The sequence below is a fragment of the Colobus angolensis genome, unplaced genomic scaffold (genome assembly GCF_000951035.1).
Source record: "Colobus angolensis palliatus isolate OR3802 unplaced genomic scaffold, Cang.pa_1.0 Scaffold71, whole genome shotgun sequence".
Classification (NCBI taxonomy): domain Eukaryota; kingdom Metazoa; phylum Chordata; class Mammalia; order Primates; family Cercopithecidae; genus Colobus; species Colobus angolensis.
In genome coordinates, this window is record NW_012120821.1 from 10,956,299 (window position 1) to 10,966,305 (window position 10,007).

General features: G+C 53.3%; 1 protein-coding gene across 4 annotated transcripts in view; it reads left to right on the forward strand.

The window, feature by feature from the left end:
• The window catches only part of PHF19 (PHD finger protein 19), a 40,748-nt gene extending 30,968 nt beyond the window's left edge, over window positions 1-9,780 (forward strand). For 3 of the 4 annotated variants that reach the window (XM_011927403.1, XM_011927402.1, XM_011927406.1), the window contains 6 exons: window positions 973-1,040; window positions 2,332-2,493; window positions 3,076-3,163; window positions 4,152-4,237; window positions 5,161-5,256; window positions 7,162-9,780. In XM_011927403.1, the coding sequence (XP_011782793.1) occupies window positions 973-1,040; window positions 2,332-2,493; window positions 3,076-3,163; window positions 4,152-4,237; window positions 5,161-5,256; window positions 7,162-7,504 (843 nt within the window). In that variant the 3' untranslated portion in view covers window positions 7,505-9,780. The remainder of the gene's footprint in view (window positions 1-972; window positions 1,041-2,331; window positions 2,494-3,075; window positions 3,164-4,151; window positions 4,238-5,160; window positions 5,257-7,161) is intronic. The other variant, XM_011927404.1, reaches the window with a different exon arrangement.
• The last annotated feature ends 227 nt before the right edge of the window (window positions 9,781-10,007 follow it).

Below are 10,007 nucleotides of genomic sequence, written 5' to 3' on the forward strand. Positions count from 1 at the left end.
TTTTTAGTAGAGACGGGGTTTCACCGTGTTAGCCAGGATGGTCTCGATCTCCTGACCTCGTGATCCGCCCGTCTCGGCCTCCTAAAGTGCTGGGATTACAGGCTTGAGCCACCGCGCCCGGCCCTGACTTTTTTTTTAATTGTACATATTCCTGGTGAAAAATCTTTAAAGTACCAAAAAGTATAAGGAAGTATACTTTTTAAAAAATCCCTATCACACCACCCAGAAATCACTAGAACTAATGCATAGGTACATTTCCTTTCTGAGTCTCTTCTATGAATATTTTGTTCTGTTTCATGATTTAAATGATACAGTATATGCAATTTTAAATAATCTTATTTTTAGTATACATTATTCTTTTCCGTATTATTAGAATCTTCATTAAACTTTTTTTTTTTTGAAATGGAGTTTTGCTCTTTTGCCCAGGCTGGAGTGAAGTGGCGTTATCTTGGTTCACTGCAAGCTCCACCCCCTGGGTTCAAGCATTTCTCCTGCCTTAGCCTCCCGAGTAGCTGGGATTATAGGCGCCCGCCACCATGCCCGGCTAATTTAATGGCTGCATTGGTTTCTACCATAGCTTACTTGTTTCCTTCCTGTTGGGCAGTTTCTTTCCCATTCGTCCACCATTAGAAACAATTCCACCGTTTTGTATGTGAAGTTTTGTTCCCATTTCATGTTGTATCTGCAGATATATAGATTCTATGATAGATTCCATGGAGTATTATTACTGGGTCAAGGGTATGGACTTTTTAAAGCTCCCAATACAGTTAGGTCAGGAGGTATTCTCTCCATTTACAGATGGGAATGAACTTGGAAAGGTGAAAAGGCTTATCTGAGATCCTGGAGTGAGTCAGTGGTCCTCACCTGGAGGACTCAGAAACATCAGGAGATGGAAGGGAGGGAGTAGGGGCTGGGGCCTCCCCACGCGCCATGTGCCTGGGTCTGATGTCCTGCTGGCCTGCTCTCCCACAGCTCACCAGCACCCCCGTGACAGATCGAGGACCGCATCTCCTCAATGCTCTGAACAGTTACAAAAGCCGGTGCGTGCAGGGTGGGGAGGGAGCGTGGTGGGGCCATCTACAGGTGAGATTTCTTCCTACCTCATAGCCTTTGCTCAGGCTGTGCTCCCTGCCTGGGTCCTCCTCCCCTTCTCTCTGAATCATTTCCATTCTCCAAGATCTAGGGGGCACCCCACCTCCTTTGCACAGCCACTGCAACCACCCCAGCAGCCTGCCACATTTTGGTACTGGGCTCAGCTCTGTAGGGGGGCTGCACTTCTGCTCTCTGAGGGCCCCTCCTGCTCTAGACATCTAGGCCTTATGGGCCAGGCACTGAGGGATGGGTGCATCATCTGAGGTGGGCTACAGCCTCCTGACCCATCCCTCAGCCCCTGCCTTCCCATCCAGAGTTCTCAGTACACACAGCTGGTCATGTCCCTCACCACACCACAGAGGCATGCCCAGGCTCCTGAACCTGGCACTCAAGGCCTTTTAAGACCAGGCTGTGCCCGTGTCCTCTGCCACTGTCCCTTTGCTTTCTGTATTCTGGGTGCCAGCCATCCTGAGCCCTTGGTTTCCCACCTGGCACTTTTACTCACGCTCTGCCCTTTGCCTAGGATGCGCTTCAGTCTTTTTTACTCATTTGTTCCATCAACAAGTATTCATTGATTTGCTGTTCTATGTCGGGCCTGTCTGGGTGCTAAGGTCATGGTGGGGAATAAAACAAGGTCCTCATCCCTGAAACTCTTCCAGACACCTCTAGGCAGAATTACCCACTCTGTCTTCCACATTCTCATGGTTTAGGGCCCAAAGCCCTGCTCTTCAGTACAAGAGGCCCCCTGCCCTTCTAATGGAGGACTGTCCATGGGGATGGCAGGGGGCCTCTTGTACTAAAGAGGGTAGGGCTATGTCTGGGTCACTTCTTCAGCCTCAGGGCAGCCCAGCCAGTGTTGCTTTCAGTCTCCTGGGGAAACCAGAGAACAGAATGAAATAGGTTCCAGTATCTTGATCATAGGAGTTCCACTGTGAGCTGGAGGAGGCCTTCCTGCAGGAGGTGGCCTTGGGGCTGGTTGAGGCAAACAAAAGGGAGAAGAGCAGCAAGAACCATACTCGTGCAGGAGGAAGCACAGGGAGGAGGCACCAGCTGTGTTCTCATCTTCTACCTGGAACCCCGCATCCCATGGGCTTTGAGGAAATCAGCATCTCCAGAGGCATCCGGATTTTAGCTCTGGGTCCAGGGAGGCAGAGAGGCTTGTGTCATGCTTGACCCCACTCCCCAGGAGGATGAACTGATGGACTCCAGAGCTTCCTCCTCCCGCTGCCCACCCCCCAGGTTCCTCTGCGGGAAGGAGATCAAGAAGAAGAAGTGCATCTTCCGCCTGCGCATCCGCGTCCCACCCAACCCACCAGGGAAGCTGCTGCCTGACAAGGGACTGCTGCCAAATGAGAACAGCGCCTCCTCTGAGCTGCGTAAGAGAGGAAAGAGCAAGCCTGGGTCAGTGCTCGGGGACCCAGGGGCCAGGGCTGCCGCCAAACTTGGTTTCTCTGCTTCCAAGCAAGCAAGGAGGACCTGCACCCAGCCAGTCCCAGCTGTAGGACCCTGAGAGGGCTAGGTAGTGGCTGAGCAGGATCCCAGATCCCAGATCCCCAACTCCTTTCACCACCACAGTCCCCTCATTGCCTCGCAGGGAGGAAAAGCCAGATCTGAGGACCCAGCCTTGTTGGATTAGGACTTGGGCAAGGAGGTGAAGGGGAAGGCAGTGTGTGTGAGGGGTCCCTCACTCTCCTGGCTCATCTGAGCCCCCTCATCCTGGCACTGGGGGGCCGGGCATCTGGATGCACGTGCCTGGGGAGGCACCTTTTCTTTTTCTGCCCACTATACCCTCTCCACACCCTCCCATCCCTACTGCCCCCAAGGACTCTCCCTCCTCCCCAGGCCTCCTTGTGAAGGTGCAGCTGTGTTCAGAGCCTGTCTCCCCAACTGCTGTGACCCCCGCCCCTGCGGCGCCTCCCTCTGGGCCACCCTAGAGCCCTCAGGCTCTGACGGGGCCACCTTCTCCCTCTTCTGTCTCCACAGTTTGTTGCCTCACGAATTCCAGCAGCAGAAAAGGCGAGTTTATAGAAGAAAAAGATCAAAGTTTTTGCTGGAAGATGCTATTCCCAGTGTTAGTTCCTTGTTTTCTTACTCTCCATTTTCATACACAGGGTCAGCACATATTAGGGCTTCCTGTGTCAAAAACTAAGTCCCCCAGGCCCAGAGAACTCTCTCATGTCCCTTAAGGGAGAAGCCAGTCCCTATTACAGCTAAGCCAGGCACTCCAAGACCCCTGCTTTATCTCCCCCCAAGTTCTCCCAGGAACCCAAAGTTGGGGTACAATGGCAGGTAATATTCTTGTCCCCACTGTCCAGGTAGGGACACTGAGGGAAGGGTGGGGCAGTGACTTTTCCTGAGACCACACATCAAAGTGGCAGAGCCCAGCCTGGAACCAGGGTTCCAGAGCACTTTCTTTCCTCCTTCAGTAACCCCACCTCCTCCCTGAAGCCCCCTCCCTGTGGGCAGTAATCCTAGCAATGCCTCATGTCCCAGCACTTTGCATTTTAGAAGCATTATTTAATTTTACTGCACTTCCTGACATCTTTTTTTTTTTTTTCTTTTTGAGGCGGAGACTCGCTCTGTCACCCAGGCTGGAGTGCAGTGGCGCCATCTCAGCTCACTGCAAGCTCCGCCTCTGGGGTTCACTCCATTCTCCTGCCTCAGCCTCCTGAGTAGCTGGGACTACAGGCGCCTGCCACCACGCCCGGCTAATTTTTTGTATTTTTAGTAGAGATAGGGTTTCACCGTGTTAGCCAGGATGGTCTCGATCTCCTGACCTCGTGAGCTGCCCGCCTCGGCCTCCCAAAGTGCTGGGATTACAGGTGTGAGCCACCACGCCTGGCCCTGACATCTCTTAAGGTCATACAGTCAGCTAGAGATAAAGGCAGGGCTAGAACTGGGATGACTTGGCTCCCTGGTCAGGACTTAGAGTAAGTGATGGTCTTACCCTAGGAAGGGCCCAGCCCTCAGCAGCCCTGGCTGGATAGGAGGCAGCCTGTGTGGGAGGCGGATTTGATACTCACTATCTGACCCTCCCTCTCTCCTTCCTGTGTCCACAGAGTGACTTCACCTCAGCCTGGAGCACCAACCACCACCTGGCTAGCATATTTGACTTCACGCTGGATGAAATTCAAAGTTTAAAAAGGTATCAGTGAGGGACCTAGCAGAGAAGCCTGCTCTGGAGACGGGGAGGGAACCAAGCAGAAAGCCAAGCCCCCAGTTAAAAGGATCCCTGCTGCGCGAGTCTGCCTGAAGAGGCTTTTTGCAGTAGAGCTTTCAGCATAACATCCCTGTTCCCAGAGCACCACAGCCCTCCCCACTTCTCCAGCCCTCCCCTCCTGCTTCTCCCCGCCTCGCCCCATGGATATCCACATCGACCATGCTGTTTGATGCCTGCTCATCTTTGCTCATGTTGCTCCCTCCTGCCTGAAATACCCTTTGCCTTGCCCTAGCCCATCTGAAAACTCAGGACCCTGCTTCTTCCAGGAAGGCTTCACTAACCCTCCCCAGGCTGAGCTAGATGCCCTCCTTTGTATTCCACAGCACCCCGTACTTAAGTACGCCCAAGGGAGGAACTGCATCTTCCATCATTTTATTTCCCAAATTATTAAAGGTCATTTAGTATTTTCCTGAGGACACAGGAGGGCTTTAGATTCAGACCTGAGCTCCAGACCCTGCTTATCAGTACTAGCTATGTAGCTTTACTTAAAATTCCTTAACTTCTCTGAACCTCCTCAGCTATTTTCCTCAAACAAGATAATGCAAATGAAAGCACTCTTGACCTGTGAAGTGTTGCACAGGTGCCTCGGATCACGCTCGAGTTACTGGCACCAATGCTTACGTCACCACCAGGGAAGGGTGCTCTGGGAGGTTTTCTTGACTTCTTGGACTTTGAAGGGTTAAAGGGTGGCTGGGTAGGAAACAGACAGGTGTGGTGGTGGGAAGCTCAGCTGTGGGAAGATAGGCCTCCACTGGGATGAAGGATGCATGTTAGGGGACCCTGCGGGCCAGGCTGGCAGGACCTTGCTGGCCGGGCCACCAGCAGGCTCACGGTCTTGCTCCTCTCAGTGCCAGCTCAGGCCAGACCTTCTTCTCAGATGTCGACTCCACCGACGCTGCCAGCACCTCTGGCTCTGCCTCCACCAGCCTCTCCTATGACTCCAGGTGAGCTTCCTGGAGGTCTGGCGTTCACATTTTGCCAGGACCATCATTCCTCCCAGCCCCTCCACTTCCCACTTCTGTCATGTGTGGGTCATTCTATGTGTCTCAGTCTCTAGCGGGCAGTACCTGGCCTTCTGCAATTGTGAGCCTGGCTCTCGGACCCTCTGGTTCTGAGTCATGGGGCTTTAGATGGAATCTAAGTACAGGCATTCAGGCTCCCGTGGTTCCATCCCTTTGGAATGCTTCACCTGCTGCAGAAGGTTGTACAACACCTCCCACTGGATGATTCCAGTTCTGGGGTTGTTGGACCAGAGGTTCTTTCACTTTTGGCCTCTGCATGCCATGAGCTTGCATGTCTCTGCCTCTTGGACTACAAGGTTCCCTGACCTTGATTCTTGGCTGTCTGAATATGGTGCCTGTCTTCTGGAGTCTCTAAGGGAAAGAGCCATTTATTTAGAAGCCTGACAGAGGGGAAGACAGAAGATGGCATCCTGCAGGGTGGAAGATTTAGGAGTGGGGACAGAAATCCCTGGGGGCCCATCTCCAATACAGCTGGTCTGGCAATAGCTGGTCCTCAGCAGTATGGGGAGTGGTCAAGCACAGGGATTTCCTCTGCACTCAGGCTGCACTGTATTTTAAGATATTTGAGACCCTTGCAAAAGTAGAATTAAAAGTATAATGCCTGGCCAGGCACTGTGGCTCATGCCTGTCATCCCAGCACTTTGGGAGACTGAGGTGGGCAGATACCTGAGGTCAGTAGTTTGAGAGCAGCCTGGGCAACATGATGAAACCTCGCCTCTGCTAAAAATACAAAAAAAATTAGCCAGACGTGGTGGTGCGTGCCTGTGATCCCAGCTACTCAGGAGGCTGGGGCAAGAGAATCGCTTGAACTGGGGAAGTGGAGGTTGCAGTGAGCCAAGATTGTGCCACTGCACTCCAACTTGGGTGACAGAGTGGGACTCCATCTCCAAAAAAAACAAAAAGTACAATGGTATAGTACCTGTAGAGATCTGTCATGGAGTCTGTGTCTCTTGACATCTGTCTAGGTGTCCTCTGCTATTGCCTCTGTATTTTTCTTTCTTCCTGTTGGTTGGTTGGAGACAGTCTCGCTCTGTTGCCCAGACTAGAGTGCAGTGGCATGATCTCAGCTCACTGCAACCTCCGCCTGCCAGGCTCAAGTGATTCTCATGCCTCAGCCTCCCGAGTAGCTGGGACTACAGGTGTGTGCCACCATGCCTGGCCTATTTCTTCCTGTTTCTTTGGTTTCACCAGCACTTCACTTCAGGTCTCGGTTTCTGTCTCTAAGCATCTGAATCTGTGCCTTGTCCTGTGTGTCTGTGTCCATTTCTCTAACACCTCTGTGTGTGTGTGTGTGTGTCTGTGTCTGTCTGTCAGCCTCTCTATCCAAGGTCTGGGGTATAGGGTCCTTCAGTCCCTAACCCCCAGCCCTATGTGACCTGTCTAGTTCCACGAGTCTGGTGAGGGGCAAGGCAGGATAAGCAGGGCCCCTGCACTGCATGGCCTCAGGAGGCTCAGAGAATGGTGCTCTTGCACTTTTGCAGTGCTGGGATCCTGGCTGTAAGAGCATATGCTTTGGAGTTGGACATTCATAGGTTTGAATCCTGGCTCTGCCACTCCCTACCTGGTTTTCTCCTCTGGACCCTCGGTTTCCCTCCTCACAGGGCTCTTGTGAGGATCTGGTAAGATAATCTATGCCTTGGGAATAGATTATCTCAGGGACTACATGACAGGCACCTTTGAGAGAGCATGGGAGAAGATGGATAAGAGGATGCCACTCAGCACTGTTCTCTTCCACTTTCCTGGTACTAGGGGAAGGCTCAGGGAGAGGAATCTACCATGATGGTTCTATCTCATTCTCATCATCTTCCTCTCCCACTCCTGATACAGATGGACAGTGGGCAGCAGAAAGAGGAAGCTGGCAGCCAAGGCATACATGCCCCTGCGGGCAAAGCGGTGGGCAGCTGAGCTGGATGGACGCTGCCCCTCGGACAGCAGTGCAGAGGGGGCTTCAGTCCCCGAGCGGCCAGATGAAGGCATTGACAGCCACACATTTGAGAGCATCAGTGAAGATGACTCATCCCTGTCCCACCTCAAGTCATCTATCACCAACTACTTTGGTGCAGCTGGGCGGTTGGCCTGTGGGGAGAAGTACCAGGTGTTGGCTCGGAGGGTCACACCTGAGGGCAAGGTTCAGTACCTGGTGGAGTGGGAAGGGACCACCCCTTATTGACTAGCCCCCAGGGGTGCCAGGGGTCCTGAAAACCAAAGGAGGAGCAGCAGAAGCCATAAGCTCCCCAGCTTTCTCCAGGCTGGGGTGGGAGAAGGAAGCAGGACAGAGCTGCAAGTGCCTGGCAGAAGGCCCTGCCTGGCTGCCTGCCTGCCAGGCCAAGGCCTGCATCTCTCTGCTGTACCAGCTCTGTTCCAGGGCCTCCTCAGGCTCATTACCCCTGTGCCTGTGTCTCTACACACTCCACAACCCCTCAAACTCTGTTTATCTGTTCCTCTGACCTTCAGTCCCCTGCTCTGGGACCCTTCCTCCTGAGGCCCAGGTCTTTGTCCCCAGTTGTGTGCCTTGACCTCTCACCCCTTTCTGGGTGTGTTTGCACATCCTGTGTGTGCACAGCTGTCCCTCCGCTGGATACCCTTTACACCTGACCCGTGGGGCAGCCAGTCTTCCCAGGGACTACATAACAGGCACCTTTGAGAGAGCCTGGGAGAAGATGGATAAGAGGATGCTGCTCAGTGCTGTTCTCTTCCACTTTCCCGCCACTCCCCACTGCCCTTGGAGAGAGGTGGTAGGGTGGGAGAAAGCCCCTGTGAAAGCCTGCGAGGATCTGAAGAGTGAAGGGCTGGGTCTGCCTCAGAAGGCACCAGCACCAGGGTCCAGGCTGAGAGTGAAGGCTGCCAGTGTCAGCTTTGGAGGTCAGTGTCAGCTTTGGCCACACCTCCTCGGTCTCCATAGAGCTGGGCCTGGCCTTGCTGGAATGGAGGCATCCTTCCAAACCTGGGGGACGGGGCTGGGCAGTGGTGGTGGGAGGGAAACCATGTCGTGCTAAACCTGTTTCTGGTGCCTCCCACCCCGAGACCCACCAGACACCACACAGCAGACAATATACACCCACTCCCACAAGTTTCCATCCACATGTGTTGTACTTTCAGCTCCAGGCACGCAGACAGCCCCACACGGCCACACCACCACATGCCTAAGTGTACTCACACACCAGAGCCACACAGTCCCTCTGGGCCTGCTGGCTCCTCCCTTGGCTTTCCCGTGGCCCACTTCCAGGGCCCAAGTGCTGCAACTAAATGTGAAAGCTCAGCTCCCGCCCCTTCTTTCAGCCCATCAACCAGCTTTGGTCCCATAGGGAAGCACAGGGGACTCACCCTCTTTCATGTCCCTTGCCCTGCCCTGAAATGGACAATCACTTTTTGGGATAGGTTGAAATTTTTAAAGGGCCTGCATCATTCAGTTCCCTCAAAGGGAAGCTCTTGCCAGTCGGGGTTTGAAAGAGAATTTTTGGAACAACATTCAAATTCTGCCTCATCTGGAGGGAAACCAAAATTGGGAGGGGGAAGAGGACCCCTCATGTTTTGCTGCTTCCAGAGATATTAGAAACTGACTCACTTGATTGGAAAGTGGACAAAAGTGCCTTGATGTGGAGGGTGGGCACCAGATGGGGACCAGCCTTGCCAACTGCTGCTGTGGCCTCCAGCTTGGCTGGTTTTGCAGGCCGCCAGCAGGAAGGCGAAGGTGGTGGTAGAGCAAGAGGCACTGGTGGGGCAGCAGGCCTGCAGGAGCTGTTTTTCCATTACTAGGCCTGACCCCTCTCTACCTGTGAGCATTCAGGGGGTCCCTGAGATAGTTTAGATGCCCCCCATCTTAGACCTCAGCTCCCACAGTGCCTTTTAAGGGGGACCTCACCTCCTGTGCACAGCCCACCCACTTTCCTCTGGTTCCCTGCCACAGCCCAGGCATAGATAAGCTGGCATTGGACCCAGTTCTTTCCCTTTCTCAGCCCCACAGCTGCTGCCACAGGGGCCAACTGGGGCCAGGTGGAAGGGGAGCTGAGAAGCCAGCCCCTAGCCCAGGGGTGCTGTGGGACCTGGGATTCAATTTGTAGCTTCCTGCCTGGCTTCAGAGAGCCCAGCAACCTCCTAGGCCTGCTTTCCAGACTTCTGAGATAGCCTGGGACGAGCAATCCTGTTACAGTACATCTGGACCTTCCCTACCTGGGCTCTGGGGAGGCTCTGGGCTTGGAGCGGGAAAAGCGGGGAAGGGGTGTCTTCACCACCTGGGAAGATAGCACAAGGCCTAATGAGGTCACCCTGACTGCCCACCCCAGCATTTCATTCATACCAGATAATAGCTGCATTACTGCCAACTGACCTTATAACCCTCTGCACCTTCAAAAAGATTCATGGTTTTTAATTGCTGCTTTTAATAACATTTGTTAAAGTTATAATTAATGTGTCTGTTTTATGATTTAAAAGCTCCCTTTGAACAATCACCTGTCTTCCCTGTAATGAATTAGCTGCTGAGTATCAGAAGGAATTGGCTCTGGCTTTTGCTCTTGGTTTACTGGAAGCTGAGGAGGAATGGCAGGGCCCTGTCCTCTGGCCACCTTGCCACTCTTACCACTACCAGCAACATTCTCACCCCTACTGCCAGAGAGAATATGGAATGTTTTGCGAGTACCCGACCTGTGGGGGCAAAAAACATTAGTTGAGGGCCA